This window comes from Leuciscus leuciscus (genome assembly GCF_965113295.1).
Source record: "Leuciscus leuciscus genome assembly, chromosome: 6".
NCBI lineage: Eukaryota > Metazoa > Chordata > Actinopteri > Cypriniformes > Leuciscidae > Leuciscus > Leuciscus leuciscus.
In genome coordinates, this window is record NC_138730.1 from 5,487,200 (window position 1) to 5,506,984 (window position 19,785).

At 39.9% G+C, this 19,785-nt stretch overlaps 1 protein-coding gene across 2 annotated transcripts; it reads left to right on the forward strand.

The window, feature by feature from the left end:
• Positions 1 to 1,367: 1,367 nt before the first annotated feature.
• On the forward strand, positions 1,368 to 17,975 carry gpaa1 (glycosylphosphatidylinositol anchor attachment 1). Of its 2 annotated transcripts, none has more exons than XM_082174238.1 (15): positions 1,368 to 1,632; positions 2,504 to 2,613; positions 2,715 to 2,785; positions 3,437 to 3,543; positions 3,712 to 3,891; positions 5,398 to 5,509; positions 5,939 to 6,086; positions 7,532 to 7,633; positions 8,041 to 8,237; positions 10,970 to 11,166; positions 11,964 to 12,117; positions 12,508 to 12,579; positions 13,964 to 14,160; positions 15,961 to 16,131; positions 16,577 to 17,975. In XM_082174238.1, exons 4-15 carry the CDS (start codon positions 3,470 to 3,472, stop codon positions 16,818 to 16,820), a joined length of 1,848 nt encoding a protein of 615 aa, XP_082030364.1. In that variant the 5' UTR covers positions 1,368 to 1,632; positions 2,504 to 2,613; positions 2,715 to 2,785; positions 3,437 to 3,469; the 3' UTR covers positions 16,821 to 17,975. The 2 variants fall into 2 exon arrangements, with proteins under 2 accessions (XP_082030364.1, XP_082030365.1); XM_082174239.1 differs by having other exon boundaries at positions 2,504 to 2,552.
• Positions 17,976 to 19,785: the final 1,810 nt, after the last annotated feature.

A 19,785-nucleotide genomic window follows, 5' to 3' on the forward strand; every position in this document is an offset into this window, starting at 1 on the left:
TCATGTGTTTTGACTTCCAGTCACTGATGACAGTGAAGAATGGATGTATGAAGATGACTCCATGTCTCTCTCTGCTGAAACTTCGTGAGCCTGAACTATGTTACATAAAATGGCCTCAGTTCACCTGAACTTTACACACATCTCTAGACTCCTCTTTCTCTCTGTCTTTTATTTCCAGGAGTCAGATTAAAGCGGTCTCTATGCCTGAGATCTGTAAGCATGCGTTTGTGTCTGTGTTGAGCTTTATGTACTGTAGTGCTTTGTTGTCGATTAATCCGTACGTTTCCTCTTCTCAGTCGACAGTACCTCTTCTGCTCATCAGACGTTCAGTGACTGGAGTATTGAAGACGTCCACACACAGTGAGCTCGACACTGCAGAGAAACACAGTATAATCATGTCCACATCATTGATTGAGGACAGTTTTGAAGAAATATCCAGTAGTAATTAAGACGGGACAGTCTGTACAGGCGCTGAAGTGTTCATGTAGAAAGGTCATACGTTAAACATGAAGCTCAAAAAGATGAAATGAAAAATGTATTCTCTCCCAAAGTTATGTTTTTATCGCTTAATTTAAGGTTTCACCTTATTTCGATGGTACCCTTTTTAACACTCCACTAACTATAAGTTACTACATGTCAACTAACTATGAGTACTAGTGGACTTGTTAGGTTTAGGTTCAGGTTAGTAGAATAAGTTGACTGACATTAACTAGTAGTTAACAGAATGTCTGAAGTGGACTATTGATATAAGGTGTTATTTTATTAATAGTTATACTATACATTATTTGCAATGACATGTATATTCCTTGCTAGTAATGATACTCATGCAGTCTCTATTCTGTGTTTGTTTGAGTCTGATATATTTTAAAGAAATGGAGACAGTCGCGCGTTTGTGTGTGTGTGTGTGTGTGTGTGTGTGTGTGTGTGTGTGTGTGTGTGTGTGTGTGTGTGTGTGTGTGTGTGTGTGTGTGTGTGTGTGTGTGTGTGTGTGTGTGTGTGTGTGTGTGTGTGTGTGTGTGTGTGTGTGTGTGTGTGTGTGTGTGTGTGTGTGTGTGTGTGTGTGTGTGTGTGTGTGTGTGTGTGTGTGTGTGTGTGTGTGTGTGTGTGTGTGTGTGCGCGTGTGCGTGTGTGTTAATGTCCCGTCTCTCTGTGTTCGTGACAGAGAGGCAGAAAACTTCCAGTTTGCAGACATTGATCTTCTCCCTCCTCCGGCACTGTACGCTGACTCTCTCTGAGCCTGTGGTGAGTTTTATTATATGATGTTTGTAAGATCAGTGGTATATTCTTCTCAGCCACTGAACCATCAAAGAAGTGAGTTTCGTATCTGTAACATGTTAGAAACGCACATCTTTGTTTTCCTTCCACAGCGATGTTGATTTCATACCTCGATCATAACCAAGGAAATCCACATTTCTTCGGGAGCTGGCGTTTGGAAAATGACCATCTAGCACTGGGCTTTAGTTTTACAGTTCGCCAGTCCTGTTTCTGAAGACTTGGTCATCTCAAAACTTTCTGTGGCGTTTAATGAAAGTGAACTTTTGAAGTTTGAAACGTTACATTGGCACTGAGCAACGAGGGGTCGATCGAGGACGAATGACACGATGGCAGTTTACGGGTTTTAATGAAATGAGGGTGTGGCACTTTGTCATGAACTATTGAATGAATTGCGAAAGTCATCCTTAAGGATTGAGAGTAACTTGTGCATGTTATCGATAAATACAACTTTACTTTGCTTTTGTGTTTGAGGATCTCATTGTGTGGGAACTTTGGAAGTTTCATCATTGGAAGTTGGTGGTTTGATTACATGTTTGTTTATTAAATGAAAACACAACTTGTTAATGTTGGCGTGAAATAAATGGATCTGTATTTAGCAGCAGTGATGCTGACTCTTTTTCTATTGCATGATAGCTGGAATGAATTATAAAGTGTGATCAGAGCCCGTAGACATTCTCTGGTGTGATATACTCTACTGTAATTACACTAAAATAATACTGTACAAAATGAGTCGGGGGTCTTTGTCATTTTCATTCAAATTAATTTGATGACTAAAAATGTGTACAATTCAGTAATGAAATTGTGGTTTAGTGTTTGATAGAAAATCTTGAGAAGATTTCCCTTATAAAACCAAGGTTTGGAACGACTTGTATAAGAAAATTATGAAACAATTTTAATTTTTGGCTGAACTATCCATTTAAAGTAAATTAGAAGTTAAAATATAATTGCCCATTGTATCATTTTTGTATTTGTAAAAATATCATATTATTCAATATATATTATATAATAATATATATTATTCAATATTCATATTCTCTCTTTTATTTATTTATTTCGCCGTTTTAAATACTCTCATTTGATGACTTTATTCATTTTAAGGGCGGCATAATTTTTAAACCTATATGCACCATAATAATAATGATGATGATAATTGTTGACACACTGGAACATGAAAAAATAAACAAACAAAACTAACCGAGAATCTTCCGGTTTTCTCTCCCCGCCACAGGAAGTTGGTCCGCACCGTATTACTTCCGGCCGAAACACGGAACAACAGTGTGAGTAAATGAATTACTGCAGCTGTAGATGAAACTCTACTGTAATGTGTGATATTTCAAGGCAAGGACACGATATAAAGGAGCGTTAATATTCTTTAGTTTATCTGAAAGCCATCACACATTTTGTGATTGTTCTGAAGGCTTTTAAATGTGTTTTCGCAGGGGATGAGCTAGTGTCTGCATTCACACAGCAGTTCAGCATTAACGCTGAAGAAATCACACTAATACTTCAGGTAATTAATCATAATTATGATAATTATAATCGCAATGATGTCTTTTCATTTCACTGCATTTGCTGTGTAACGTTATGGCTCCCGCTGGTGTTTTAGTTTCCTAGTCGACTCCCTTTCATTATTAGCTTTCATTCATTCTGACATCGTCATTTAATAGATTAATACGTTATAATAATAACTTAAATCAAAAACATTATTGTAAGCATTACACACACATTTGGACGTGTTCTAGTTCAGTTACAGAGCTGTAACTCCTGAGACTGAGAACATTTGACTCAAATCTGCAGAACACGATTATTATTATTAATCTGTGTTTTAGTTTAAAGCATTAGTTCTCTGTGTACAAACATTGGACTGCAGCGTTTTGAGTCAAATTGCTTGTTTTCCCAAGCAGTGGTTTTGTGTGTTGGTTTTAAACACGTAGAAATATAATGGTTTTAAACACCTTTATGAATTCTGTTCTTTAAACTAAATGTCCTCTGTCAACATATGTTCGCTATAAAACATTACCATGCGAAGATGTCTTTCATATTTCCTGGGCAATAGAGGGGAATAAACAGTTTCTGTTATAATAAGTGTTGAAGACTTCTAATGAAAGCTATTGTGTTTCTATATTCTTTAAGATGGAGATATTTGTTTCTCATTCATTAGGTGTCCATTGAAGCACAGCAGTAGATCATCATCATGGGCCTGTTGTCCGACCCGAACCGCAGAAAAGCCCTGACCAACCTCTTGACCCGCCTCAACACACCCATATGGTAGGTGTTTGCCAGCCAGACGAATGTAAAATATGGTATTATGAGTGTAAAAAGCTTGTTTCTGTGTAGTTTCACCTTTGAAATGACAGCATTCATTAACCTTGTTTTCAACCTGACTATGTCATCACTTCCTGTTCCACGTGTGGTTGTCTTCACTGTGTTATTCAGTATGGTGTGCTACCTGGCGGCCATAGTGTGGTTCATGGGCCTGGCGTTCGAGCCCTTCACGCTGCGCACGTACATGTCGGAGAACGCCATGGGGTCCACCATGGTGGAGGAGCGCTTCTCCGCTGGGGAACGAGCGCTGGCCACGGCCAAGGAGTTCGACGCTCACAAGAGAAAGGCAGGGTGAGTAGATCCTGGAAATCATCGCAGTGTCTGAGCAACACGAGTGCTTGCTGTATAATTATGCTTTTACGGATGTTTCCTTTCACGTAATGTGTAATAAAGCTGTTTGTGAATTTAAAAGGTTGCAAAGTTTCAGAGCTTAAAGTGCAGATAAATGAAGTTATTGGCTCCCAAAAGGAAGAAGCGATTCTGAGCGATTCCAGTCTCACGTCCTGCTTCAATCTACGTAGGTGTGTAGCTCATTTGCATAATGCCAGCCTGGGATCTTCATTGGCTGAACAGCGTCTCTTAGCTCCGCCCTCAAACACTGTAGTTTATCTGAGACTGGAAGAGTTTGGTTCGTGTTGTTCATGTGGAGAAGACGCTGTTTTCGGCTGCCAAAGCAAATCCACTTTGATGAGATTGATACGGTAACATCGAGTGCTGAGGAAGAGCTGGTGCTGAAATTCAGAAATGCAAAAGGGTATTTGGCTTCCGACATGAGCTTTGAGTCGTAGACCAATCACAACAGACTGGACCATCTGACCAATCAGAGCAGAGGAAGCTCTCTAAAGAAAGGGTTTAGAGAGACCGGATCCTTTATTGAATCGTTTCAGACACTGTGAGAAAAGAAGTGACGCTGCAATGGATATTATGAGAATATTAAATGTTTTTTTATTTTACATAACCTTGGATGCATGTAAACATATTGTCACTTTAAAGTCGTCATGAAACGAAAGTTGCGATAGTCTTTTCTCCCCTATTGTGACGTACTATAACCGAGTGAAACGCTTCTGGAACAAGAACAAATGTGGGCGGGGCTTGATTTTGTCTGTGGGGAATTGATTGGATGGTTGTGGTTTGCTATTGGTTGATCTCATGTGAGTGACAGGTTGCCCCGCCCACATCATCAGAGAAGAGAAGAGATGAGCTGTTATTCTGATTCAAGATTACCAGGAACATGAATATAAAACAATGATGTGCACATATGTGACCCTGGGCCACAACACCAGTCACGAGTCACAATACCCAAAGACACACTGTATGGGTCAAAATTATCGATTTTTCTTTTATGCCAAAAATCATTAGGATATTAAGAAAAGATCATGTTCCATGAAGATATTTTGTAAATTTCCTACCGTAAAGATATAACACATGTATGTGTGTGAGTGAATGCTGCACAATCGCCAACATTAATCAACAACTTTAAAGGAGATTTTCTCAATGTTTCAATTTTTTGCACCCTCAGATTCCAGATTTTCATAATAGTTGTATCTCGGCCAGATATTGTCCTATCCTAACAAAGAAAAGCTTATTTATTCAGCTTTCTGAATCTCAATTTCAAAAAACTGACCCATGTGACTGGTTTTGTGGTCCAGGGTCACATAAAGTATAAATGATTTAGAATAAATGCTGTAATATTGCATAAAAACAAACAAGAATTGAGCATTTTTGATGTCATGACTGTAGAGCAGATGTAGTGTGTGTAGTGAGTGAGGAGTACCTGGTGTGTGTGTGTGTGTGCAGTGGGATGCCGGTGGACTGGTTGGTGAAGACGATGCAGGCTCGAGGACTGGAAGTGTTCACCCAGAGCTTCTCCCGCAAGCTGCCGTTCCCCGATGAGAACAAAGAAAGATATGTGAGTCTATCACGTCTTTAACCTTATATAATGCAGATTACCTGTACTGACTGTAAGCTGGTCTTTATTTTAATGTGTCCCTGTTACAGTGTAATTATAGATTTTAGTACCGAGTAATAATAATGAACTACATGTACTTACTATAGGGTTAGGGTAGGATCAGGATTTGGTTGAGGGTTAGTTGCATGTAATTATGCCTGATTTATAGTTATTACTATAGTAAATACATGTAACGTGTGAAACAAGGACACATTAAAATAAAGTTTTACCAATAATTTTGTTACTATTGTTTTTTTTTTAATACATAGGCATTTAGCAAAAGGCGAGACTGGCATTGCTTTCATGTTTAGCGTCTCAGGAATGAAGTAAATCTGATTCAGTAATGAGGTATAATTGACTAAAAGCTGTTTTCCCGTGTGTTTTGTTCAGATGGTTCGAGGCACGAACGTGTACGGGATCTTGCGAGCTCCTCGAGCTCCTCGCACAGAGGCTCTCGTCATCAGCGCTCCCTGCAGTCCTGGACACAGCAACAACCAGGCGGTCGGCCTTCTGCTGGCTCTCGCACAGTATTTCAGGAGTAAGACACTGGTTATACTGGGACACAGGGCTGTGCATCTGCAGACCTGTTTACACTCGCTACTAAGATGTGTTTGGGTGGATCGGATCACAAGTAGACCAGGGAAACACATTCCCGTTTACACCTGGTGTTTTAATCCGTCTCTTGTCCACTTTCACCCACTTCTGTCCTGATTTCTTCGAGGGGAGGGTCTGTGGCCGGGGGAATGTAGTGTTTTTTTCAGATCTTTCAGTCTAATGGACGAAATAAGCTCACGCAATTTACATATGACCGTGACCGGAGACGACAGACGAACACACAGAGAGCTTCAGCTTTAGTCTCAAGACCAGCCGAACGCTGTGAGTGTGTGTTAGAGATCAGGAATGATGAGAGAACATTGTGTTTGGTACGTTTTTCATCTTCAAACCAAACTTGGGTCGGAAGTGGACAAGCTCAAAACATTTAAACCCCGTTTACACCTGTGTTTAGTGTCGTCCACTTGTGATCCGACCGACCGAATCGCATCTTAATACCAACTATACACAGGGCCTACAAATCCCAATACTGCTGGAAAAGTGGGCGGAGTCTGTATATGTATTTGGGCGCAACTGGAAGTGGGCGGGGCTTAAGATGAAATAATTAGTTTGAAAGTCTTTTATTGGGCGAGAAATTGCTTGAACTCTCTGGAGAATCTCATGAAATGTGCCAAGAATAAAATGACTGCAATGAGCCCTAAAATATCCACACTTCTGAGATGCATAAAAAAAGACAATGAAAAATGTGAATTAAAGCATTATGAGGTGTTTATCATATTTATTGCACCTCCTGGTGTTTGATTGGCACCAGTTTTTACATGAATCACTTCTTACACAGTATTTTGAAAATTGGGCATTTTGTTCAAGATATAATATAAAGGAATTAAGCTATTTCATAACTATTCATTATCCGGGAGAATTTAAAGTTTAATGTGTTTGTTAAATATGGTCTCCAAAAATCTCCCTGAACTAGTTGTACTAAAATAAATCAAGAATATGATAAAAAATGCTGGTTCCTTTTTATGTTTGTAGTTGTATTGTGCCACCCAGTGGCCAAGCCCCGCACAATAATGTGTTTCGTTTGCATTGATAAACCGAAAATTGTCAAAATATCAGCAATAATTACAGTTCAGCATGATTAATAATAGGATTAATAAGCTTTGATTGGGCAACCGTTCTAGGACTTTTTTTGCCTGTGTATGTATGTGTGTATATATATATATATAATATATATGGAGGGTTTTCCCTAGATGGTGGGGAATTCTGAGAGATAGATTTTGTTTGTTTTATAAGGTTATATATAAAGCATTTGAGTCTGTGCCTCTTGATAAGTTTGCTTTAGGTGTAACACCCGCTGTTAAAATCATAATGTTCTGCAATGATATTGATCTTCTTTTTTAAATAATTGACTGATCCACTTCTTCCCCAAAGACCAGGTTTACTGGGCCAAAGACATCATCTTCCTGGTGAACGAGCACGATCTGATCGGCATGCAGGCCTGGCTGGAAGGATACCACCACACTAACATTACAGGTGTGTACAGAGGTCTTCGTGTTGGATTCAGATCATGAAACATGACCTCATTTCTAGGGGTGTGATGAAACACTTATCTCACAAGAACGAGACGAGATTTTTGCTCAGAATTTTATTGAAATCCTCAGTGACAAAATTCATGACTGGAAAAAATTGTCTGCAGGTGCATTTTGAAACGTTTTAATCTTGTAATAAATGTCATTTCAGTTCTACTTTGAGTATGATTATGGCGATACTGCGAATCATCTTTTCACTCGATGAGAAATCTCGTCACATTTTAGTCTGGCGAGATCTCGTCACACTAACGCCTACTAACTTCACAACTGCAATCATTCTAGCTCTTATAAGCAGTGAATCGCCAGCCGTGTCTGTGGTCATTCCCCCGGCTCTCTCTCTCTCTGCTTCAGGGATGGAGTACTCGCCCCTGCAGGGCCGCGCGGGGTCCATTCAAGCCGCCCTCTCGCTGGAGCTCAGCAGTGATGTCATCACCAGCCTGGACCTGATCCTGGAGGGGCTCAACGGTCAGCTGCCCAACCTGGACCTGGCCAACCTCTTCTACGCCTTCTGCCAGAAGCTAGGAGTGCTCTGCACCATTCAGGGGAAGGTAGGACAAACTGGGGAAGTCCTAGTAAGATTAGAAATTAACCAGATTGGATTGTGTTGGTAATAGGCACTTACCTAACGCTAAGAGATGTTTTGTGCCTCTAACAAGTGCTGTCGATCTTCTCTTTGATCTGAATGGTGTGTGTGAAACTCTTGAGTTTTGCCACAGACTCGTCCCAGCGTCTAGAATGCAACTGAATGCTTTATCAAGCGTCTCCATACTTGGAAAAACTGGGGAAAACTAAATGATGAAATATTTACGTACATATTTACAGCGGCTCTATTCGCACGGGATTAGTTTTACCTGAGGTCATTTTTCCAAACCTTTTTACTGAAGGTAAAAACCATCATGTTGAACAGTGCGCATCTGAAGTGTCTCGGCTGAAGGAAATAATCCATTATTTATCTTTAATATATCAGCCAAATTGTCTCATCAGGCCGGTAATGATAACATTAAAGATGAACATATATCAGCCGATGCCGATATGGTGGCCGATATATCTTGAATCCCTAGTTATATTTGTGGTTAATGGTTAGCTAGCAATAGCACGCTTGTATATGCTAATGTAACTAGCAAAGAGACTATAGCCTCCCCCTCCATACGTAATTAAAGCTGCGACTGTTGAGTGCATGAAGTGTCTAATGTCCCACACTTAGTTTTTTCGGTTAAATAAGTGCATCATCCGGGTATTTAAAGTGCACTTTTTCTCTTTGGAATTTTCAGTGTGAACACATGCACTACTCGCACTATTTATACTACAAAATGGCGTAGAATAGTGCACAAGTATGTGATTTGGAACGCACATTATCACTATACACGCCTGAAACAGTTCAGGTTTTCATTGCCCATCCTTAACCCGACCACAGGCTCTACTCTTCAAAAATCACTCTGCCTATATTAATCTTGTGTAAAAACACACAAAATAACACATATTTCAACATTTATTCTCCTGGCAAATGTACGCAATCAATCCTCACACCTGAAGAATACGAGAATATCTGTTCTGATGTCTTGAAGTCTAGATTTTAGAGGCAGTTACACTCAAACCAACATTTATTCAGACACCTTCAACATTTCTCACATTATCACAGTTTATTCGCTATAGTTTAGAAAATCTCAACCAATTTCCAAGCAATGCTTAATTTTGATCAGTCTGTGTGTAAAAAGGTCGCATTAGCAATCAAAGAAAAAACACTTCAGCAAAACATGGTCAGGTCAAAGTGTCTGGATCATTGTTGGTCCCAAATTGTTATAAATGTTACTGGTAGTCACTGTATGAAGAATGTTTGGGTATAATATGTCACAGTTTACTTTATTTTGCTCTCCTCACTTACATAAATGAACTATAGTGTCCTGCACACACTAGTAAAACAATATCACAAATGATATCTGGTGTCTGAATGATTGTTGGTTCGACTGTATATGTGAACAGCTCAGAGTCATGTTGGCGATGTGTGGCAGCGTTTGCTTCAGGAGAAGTTTGGATCAGAAGCTCAATAGCCGCGTTTCCACTGTCGGGCCGGGCCGTGCTAGTGCGTGCCAGGGCCAGTCGCGTTTCCACTGTCACTTCCGGGGCTTGATCGGGGCTTACTCGGGGCCAACGGCCAGGATTTCTGGCCCGTCGAATACCTTGGGCCAGAGCGGGCCAGCTCGGGCTAGAGGAGTGGTTACGAACAGAGGCGGAGTTCACCTGAGTCGGGAGACGGCAGCGCCGGATGATTCTGTCAGCATTAAAGACTTTTAAAATAATTTAAGTCGCGTTCATGTTTGAATGCCTTGTGTTTGTGATGCAAAAGACTATGCGTGCTAACCATTACCATAGTAAACATAGTAAACGCTTGAAGATACGCATAGTAAAAAAACATGCGCTTGAAGAAATCAGACCAATCATAAAGGATAATTTATTTTATCTGTCAGTAGCCCACGTCTCGTCTCTTTATACCGGACTATCATAAAATAAAGCAACTTTTTTTTCGGGAGCTTCCTCTGTTTCTCTGACGGAAAATATCTGTATGGGAGTCGAGAGAGTGCTAAAGCTCCTCAGGTCGTATTTTTGGTGGCATATATTTGTAGAAATTATCATTCTTTCTAAATGTGATGTAAATATGTCCTGTAACTACCAGATAAACAGTAACAGACGCGACTGAAGAAGTAAGTGTGTCCTCTTTCTTTTGTGAAATAGACCTAACGTTAACGGTAATTTATTTCTGAGTGACTAATGTGCAATTTTGACATAAATTAATTCATTATGATCAATGTATCACTTTTTATTGTAAACCTGTGGTAAAACATCGATGCTTGGGTTTTAAATATTCAAGTAAACAACAAAAATGCCAGCAAACGGCCGCTTTTATCATGTTTGTTTTCAACGCTGTTTCCAGTGATTTCTGATTAGTTTTCTGATAAAACTTCCATTTGTTGGTGAATGGGTTAGTGTGACGTTGTTCCAGAGAGGCGTGTTACGGGCGTGTTTTAGTGGAGCTTCTGGCCCGACAGTGGAAACGCAGGCCTGGTGCTATTAGCCCGAGGCTATCAGCCCTGGCCCGGCCCTGGCCCGACAGTGGAAACGCGGCTAATGTTCACGACAGCGCGCCTCAACGACATGCTTTCAAACGAATGTATTGATTGATGTCAGTGTGAGACGCTCACTGTTCTCCAGAGTTGATGTAATCTGGCTAGCGAGACACTGCTTGCTGAACACGTCAGGATTGCTGATGCTTGTGTCTCCACAGCTCCAGAGGAACGACTGGGACACGGCGGAGGGTTACACCCATGCGGCTCAGACCATGATGCTGATGGTGTTGAAGCAGGCGTGTGGACGCTCGTGGGGCGATCACGGCCTCTTCCTGCGGTACCACATCGAAGCCGCCTCTATTCGGGGCATCAACAGTTTCAGACACTACAAGATGGACGCCACCACCATTGGCAGGTTGGGTTTGTTTTAGGGATGGCCATTTTTCTAAAATATTGTATTGTAAAATTCAGGCTCATAAAAATCAAATATTCGAATATTCATTTATTTAAATGACATTTATTGAGAAAGACGCTAATTTTTAATTTAAGGTTTTTGTCACCATTTCTGAACAAGCAATGTGTGTTAGGCAATATACACAACAAGCTTAACATATATCTTAAGGTTTTCTTTTAGTTGAAAACATTAAACAATATGTGTAGGCCTAAACAAAAATATATATAAATTACAAAAAAAAAGCACAAAGCAAACAGTAAAATTCGAATAGTATTTTAGGTAACACTTTATTTTACAGTGTCATTGTTACATATGTTACATGTAGTTACTATATTAATAACTATAAATTATGCATAATTACATGCAACTGACCCTCAACAAAATCCTGATCCTACCCTAACCCTATAGTAAGTACATGTAGTTACTTAATATTACTCAGTACTTAAATGTATAATTACACTGTAACAACGACACCTTAAAATAAAGTGTAACCGTATTTTATTTTTTTAATAATAATTATAGATCGAATATTCAAAAACTTTAATATTCCTGCACACCCCTAGTTTGTATTACACAAGAAATTCACTATTGATGTCAAAACCATTTTACTTTTAAGAGCCATGGCCCACGCTAAGCAGTCAAACTCTGTTTTATGGCAGTGGTTCTTACTTTAGGATCAGGGCTGAAGCCAGTATTGGGGTAATCAGATAAACTGACCATCCATCCTTATTTGTTGTTCTTCTCTTTCACCTCCTCAGATTGTTGGAGGGAATGGCCCGTAAACTGAACAATCTCCTGGAGCGTCTTCATCAGTCATATTTCTTTTACCTCTTGCCTTCTCTCTCTCGGTTTGTCTCCATTGGCTACTATATGCCGGCGTTTGGCCTCCTGGCAGTCATCTTGCTGCTTCGAGTATCCTTTTCAGTCTGTGCGATGCTTTTAATCGTCTGTAAGAACTGGGTCTAGTTATATATTAATGAATAACCAAAACACCAAACAGCCTTAAATCCCTTCGACAGCAGCAACTAAAGGTACGTTTACACAACATTACTGTATTCTGCTGCCAGGCCAGTAGATGGCGATGAAACACTATAGACTGAACACGTAATACGCATGAGCATGACGCCATCATCTTCAGAGTCACGTTTTTATTGTTTACACAGAGACCGTTTTCAAAAACTTGCACTTTTTTGTTTAAGATTTTTTTCTCAATAAAAAAAAGGGGGCAAAAATTCAGAATCGAACACTATTTTTCACCAGAATAGGATGATGTGTTTGTTGGAATCCTTAATTTCCCCTCAGGCGCTGGATCTCTGGGTTCATCTGGGAACGCCGGATCTGGCAGCGGTCGATGGAGTCAGTGAAGCAGAGCGAGTAAGTCTCCTGTTATTTTAAGGTACACAGAGTCATTTGTTTCCCACTTAGTTTTACACCTAAAGAAATTAAAATAATTTAAATGTTGATAATCTAAGCAAAGAAAGTAAAATTATATTTCAGGATGTCTGTTATCAAGTAAAATGACAAGTCAGGTCACCTTTATTTATATGGCACTTTATACACTACAGATGATTTCAAAGCAGCTTTACAGTGATAAAGAGGAAAATGATGATCAATGATGCAAACAGAGTTCAAATCTGCTGTAAAGCATCTCTAAAAGACAACAGTAGACGCTCATTATTCAGGGGAAATCAGTGTTGATTCAGTTTGGTTCAATAACTGTGTAAAGTTCATCTATTATCTATTATTCATCATCAATAACAAGAAATCTCAGGAAAAAACTTCTCAAAATCTTGATGAAATCTTGTTTAGCGTCTGCAATCTTTCATATTTGTAGACAAACTGTACAATATGTCTTCTTGTTGATCACTTGAGCACAGTGTGTTTCTTCTGTCTTCTGAGCTTGAGAATCACGCATTGCTGAAATGAGAATATTACAGGCTATACAGAATAAAAGCACAAAGCTGTATTATAATTGTAAATGCATCAGTCTTTAGAAGTATGACATGAGATGATGCAAAATTTCTAAAATGTTGCCATAACGTTTATGTAATAAAGCTTATAGTATTAATAACATGTAATGATGACAGTCTGAAAAAGATGGTTAGGATTGGAGTGTGTGTTGGTGACAGGGTTATTATCGTTCACTTAATTGATTAAAACATTGATAAAGATTAGTTCAAAAACTTTAAATGAAAATGTTAAATGTTGCCTTGGCAATAAACTGAGTTACTTAAGTTTAAGTTAAAGCACTAAAATTATCATATAGAAATAAATAAAGCTAAATAGCAATATTAAAAAAAAATACACTTAACGAAATCACTAAGAATGAAACTAAAATTACCATGAAAACTAAAGTGTAACAATAAAAAAATATTCAAAATCTTAATAGACTAAAATAACACTGGTTGTGAGGAGGTTGAAGTTGGGAGCAGTTGTGGACATTTTTTACAGTCAAGACTTTTTTACATTGAGGTCTCGCTCCATTTCCAGTTCCAGATGAATCCACTTCTGCCTCAGCCATTTGTTTTTCTCATTCTGCTTAACTACAATTGTTACATGCCGAGACAGCAATATAGTGTCGGCCCAGATCCGGCCCACATCTGGCACACGTGGATCCACACACACCGGATCTGGGCCGACACTATGTTGCTGTCTGAGTGTTGACTTTCACTTTGTTTCATTAAAGCTATGTTTAATGTATCAGATTGGTTGATTAGTTGCTCGTAGCGTAACGTTGGTTTCCTGTGTTTCTCTTCAGCCGTCGGGTCCGGGCGTGTTGTCAGTGTTGACCCCAGTGGTGATAAGTCACCTGACAGGTGTGGCGCTGTACCTGCTCCCTGTTCATCTGCAGGAGATCGCAGTCGAGCACTTCCCTGTGTCTGAAACTGAAGCTGTGGTGCTCACTGCTATTGCCATCTATACCGCAGGCCTAGCCCTGCCGCACAACACACAACGGTACACACACACTAACTCTTCTTAAAGCCCGAAGTGTACTTCACTGTCCGCGTGATGAAGTTTCGTCATCAGGAGGGTCCACGTGGATGGTACGCATACAGCAGTGCATGTGGAGGTGAATGTCGAGACGGAAGAGTCCACTAGGTGGCAGTTGTGATGTACCGAGTCAAAAGGAGTGCAGAAAGAGCTAAAGAGACAGAGTAGTCTCGCGTAGCCAGAGCTTCAGACTGACAGCAGGAGGGCTGGACTCTATCGCAGCTTTTCTTGGTCAAGGATCGCCCAAAGGCATTGACGTTTGACTGACATGCAACGCGATCAATCACAGTTCGTTTTGTTCCACGTCATGTTTAGGGACATGACAATATAATGTCGATGTCCCTACAATAACAGATCGGCGTGCATTTAATAAATTGTTCAATCAAGAAGGTTGTGCGAGTTTACTGCAATAATGGACCCGCGACCTTCATATACTTTTGAAAATCCAGCGTTTAGTTGACCCTGGTAAACGTTTAGTGTCACGGTTGTAAACACAACGGCTTTCTTCTTCCACGAGGGGTTTTGAGTCATGGCATTTGTTTCCAGGCGGACCGATAAAGAATGCGACACACACAAACTTCTCCCGGACATCCTGTAGAATTCAACCAATCAGATCGCAACTTCGAAAGTCCTGAAGTGTTTCCAGAAAAGAGTGCCGTATGCATCAGACGTTCAGCCAACGGTCCGTGGGAGTGACGTCTGAGGCTGAGACTATGTTTGTGATAGAAACTGTTTTGATGGCAAACTATTTTATACAAATTCCTCCAGATATAGTCCTAATTTTAAAGTTTTAGGGTGTGTTCACATTTGTAGTTCAGTTCGCTTGCTTCAAAAGTAGTCCTGGTCCGCTTAGCGTTCACATAGAGACGCGCGTCATAATCTGAAAACCACGCCAACCTTGGGGAAACAATCCAACCCTCTCCATTGACTTTGTATTGCTCCAGAAGCTGCCTCCTTATAACAAAAAACAAAACTGTGTCTAAAAGCTGCTGTGTGACGGGGTTACAGCAAACAAGCTAAAAAAAAAAAAACAGAACTACGTTTTTATAAGCTGTCGACCCAAAAAAACGCACGTTTAAGGACACAAAAGTGGATACAGTCAGAGCGTGTCATATTACTCTGAGAACTAACTTGCGCCCCCTGGAGGGGAACGTAATCGGTGACAGGATAGCTTAGCTTACAGAAATATAATACATAAAACTGACATTTGGATATTTGACTTACCAGTGACAAAATGTTTACTAGTGTAGTGTATTTTTAGTGCACACTGAGTGTCAGGATCCCACAATTAACCCATTCTTCCAGCTGATGCTTCACGTCTTATTGCCTGTATCCACTTTTGTGTCCTTAAAGGCTTGTTTTTACGGATCGGTATCTTATAAAAACTTAGTTGTGGGTTATTTTAGCTTGTTTGCTGTACACCTGTCATACAGCAGCTCTGTCTCTATACAAAACAACACAAAGCAGCAGATCATTCTTGTTCTAAACTTTGCATGCAATGGTGGATCCGCCACTTTTCTTCTTCTATCCTTGCGAGCGAATGTCCTGTAATGATGTGACTCAGTGCTGCCCTCTGGCGTCTGGTAGAGTACAGAAAACAAATATTACTGTGCATGTGTTGAACTCATCCATCCACGGTTGAGTTTACTTTGAAAGCTGAGCGTAATGTGGAAAATGAAGTATACCCGGGCCTTAATGCTATTTCCACTGTGTCAGATGTTTAATCACCAACACTGATCATGTGTTTTCTTGTGTCTGTGACAGGTTGTTGTCTGGAGAGGGAACAGAGCAGGGCTGGAAAGTGCTGAAACTGACGGCTTTGCTCTATCTAGCAGCGTTGTTGGGCTGCACAGCCCTCATTAACTTCTCTCTGGGCTTCATCCTGGCCATCACACTGGTGCCCATCACCGCCAGCATCACGCCACACATGCCCAAGTACAAAACAGTTTCAGCAAACACTCTTTTATATGCGTCAAGCATGCTCTAATGATAATCTGAGGCGGTTTAGGTGAAAATCTGACTAAATGTGTTGAAATGACAGTATAAGCAAAAACTGTCTCTGTGTAAACTACAAAAATGTGAATCTCTGAAGACGATGACATCATGCTCATGCGTATTACGTGTTCAGTCTATAGTGCTTCATCGCCATCTACTGGCCTGGCAGCAGAATACAGCGTTTTCAGCCGTTTTTTGATAATGTTGTCGTCTGTACGTGGAAAACTCAAAGGAAAAACTTCTCCGTTTTAAGCATATCGTTGTCGTGTAAACGTACCCCAAGATATAACCTAATTATATATCTCGATTCATACAGCTAGTGAGGTTTTCCTGTGTTCCTGGTCCTGTGTCTGTCCTCTAATGCTGTGTTTCCTGTGTGTGTCAGAGCTCTGAGTGCTCTGGTGATGGTGCTGCTCAGTCCTGCCTTCACCATCCTCTACTGCGTCTTCATCTACCAGGAGCTCATCGAGGCGCCCGTCAGCATCAACGAGGGCTGGATGCTGTTCCTCTCGGTCATCTCGCAGGGCATTCTGGATCACGCGCTCTACGGGTCGCTCGTGTACCCACTGTTAGCCCTGTTCGTTTACCCCTGCTGGCTGATGTTCTGGAACATCCTCTTCTGGAAGTAACCAGCTTCTGATGGAGCAGTTTTTCAGAACAGTCCCACTTTGTGCCAATCGTAAGGATTTGTTGTCCATCTGTGGGCATTGTCTGCTGTTATTGGTTGGCGGAAGGAAGATCTAGGCGGATGTCAGGCGCTGAGAAAGCACGAATAAAGAGCGTTTAATGGTGTGACTTCAACGGTAAGAGTTCTTTGGTCCAAGTATTGAGTGTGTTTGGGGGAAAGGGGTTTATTTATTGCCCAATGTTGTAAACTGATTCACAATATATGGCATGAAGACATAAGTAGGACAGAATGAATGAAGCAAATGCAGAAACATTCAAATCCATTAGGAAAGAAAGGCAATATTGTTACTAGTGGACATATTGGTTAATTTATCATCTCGGTAACACTTTATTTTACAGTGTCCTTGTTACATATGTTACATGTACTTACCGTAGTAATAACAGTAAATTATGCTTAATTACATGCAACTAACCCACAACTAAACCCTAATCCTACCCTAACCCTATAGTAAGTACATGTAGTTCATTATTATTACTCAGTACTAAAATATATAATTACACTGTAACAACGACACCTTATAATAAAGTGTAACACACTTTACAATAAGGTTCATAAGTTAACATTAGATAATGTATGAACTAACATGAACTAACCATGAGCAATACATTTTTACAGTATTTATTAATCTTTGTTAATGTTAGTTAATATAAATCCAGCTGTTCATTGTTTGTTCATGTTAGTTCACAGAGCATTCACTAATGTTAACAATATTTTAATAACGTATTAGTAAATGTTGAAATTAACTAAGATTAATAAATGCTGTTTAAGTGCAGTTCATTATTAGCTCATATTAACTAATGTAGTTAACTAATATTAACTAATGCACCTTATTGTAAAGTGTTACCATTATCTCATTATAGAAAAGGTTTTACATAGTTCTGAACTCATGAGTGCTGGAATATTTTTATCCATATGGTTTGATACTCAGAAAGTTTGCAACAGGATTGTAACCCCTCCCCTCTTCCCTCTTTAATGCATTACAGCGAGGTTATTTCATCTGTGCCAGGCAACACTGTCTTCATATGCTCCTATAAATTATGCACATGGCATGGATCTTTTTGATTATTAAAGTTGAATAAAATTACTTAAAACAAAATGTCAGAGTTACTGCATCTTAAGTATTTGTTCATTTCTATTTAAATCAAGTTCCCATGTCTCAAGTGGTAATATTAATAAAACAACCGTTTGAATTGAGAAATATCAGAAAGCATTCTGTGATTTCAATAGCTTTGTGAAGCAAAGGATGGATGGGAGATATTCTGAATTGATCGGTCCAGCCATCAATAATTGTTTTATTTTTAAAAAAGTGTTAGTAATTGTGTTACGAGGTGTAAGTTAAAAATATTAGCCCAAAGGGAAAATAATTATAATTACTGATGATCAATAAAACATTTGGATCCAGTAACTGATTTGGGGATTCTTCACAGAATTGGTCTACACTCGTCCAGCAAATGTTTAGATGGACCACAGACCGTAGACAGATATTACTCTCTTGGCCGTAAATAATATCATAATACCGATCCAAGACCTTTTTAAGAGCATGTAATAGTAATTAGCATGATTAATGACTGCAGTTTATGAGCATAAACTAACAACATCATTGTGTGTGATACAATTAAGACTTTATTCAAATCAATAGCCGAAATAAGTATAATAATCAGTTAACAAAACATATTGTAAACAAATGCAGAGATGCAAACACATGTATGATCGAAGCCCTCGCCCCGTGGCAAAATATCCAGAGACTTACTTGCTTGAGTTGCTTGAGTCTAGCATTATGCTGATTGGGTTCGACCAGGGAATGTTCTTTTTCTGTAAAAAGTCACACATCAACCTCTCCAAACTGGCTGAACTGACTTTTGCGACTTCAAGGGTGTTGAACCACAGCATCATTGAGCTCTTCGCTGAAGTAGCTGACGAGCATAGAAAGGACCTTCTCATTACTACTGGAGGTACTCTCATCCACATTCAGAGAGAAGGGGTATCCTCGTAAGTTGGAGAATGTTTTCTCTGCAAATGTATGGCCCATACCATCCACCATTTTGTAAGAAGCTGCAGTGCGGGACAGTTTTAATCTGGCTAAGGGCCTTGTCTGCAGCGAGACCCTGGCTTAACTCCACCAACACAGGTGCCATTGTCAGAGGTCGAGAGTGCTCAGCAATAACTGCCAGGACCATTGCCTAGTAAAGAGAAAAACTACGTAAATTACTCTTTTAGTGATTAATTGTAAACTAATTTTGTTCATCTCCATTTGCTTTGTCCTCATTATGTACTCATTTCCACAAAAAAGATTTGTTTAACTAGTCTTCAACACACACACACACACACACACACACCTCTCCATTAGCAATGCGATTACACATAGGCACTGGAAGCTTCACACTTCCGCTGATCTTTTCTGCTGCCGAGGCCTGGTTCTGAGTAGCTGGTGAAGGATCTTCCTTACGGAGGAGTTGTGCCACACTTTGAGTTGGTAAGATTGAGGTCACTCTGTTTGTGTGTATGGATGTCTGACAGTGTGCACACAGGGCATGCACCCCTCTGCTACTGTAGTTCATTTCCTTCATGCAGAGAGTGCATTTAGCACAACCCTTTTTTTCAATTTTCTTACAAAAGTCAGACAGTATGAATGTGTGTTTGACTGCATGGACTTTGATTGAAGTTTCAGCCAAGACCAATTCCAACTGCTTTTACAGCCTCTGTCCATCTATTGCACAAGAAGTGCCTCACTTTCCTCCAATACAGAGTTGAATATTTTAGCAAAACTGAATCATAACGGAGTGCAAATAGTTCATTCTGCCCCTTTCCACAATGTCTTGTTTATATGCTGCAATATTTCTCGCCCACTCTGGGGTTGCCATAAGATGTAGAAGGTTTATGGGTCCATCAGTGCCCTGCGCTACTTA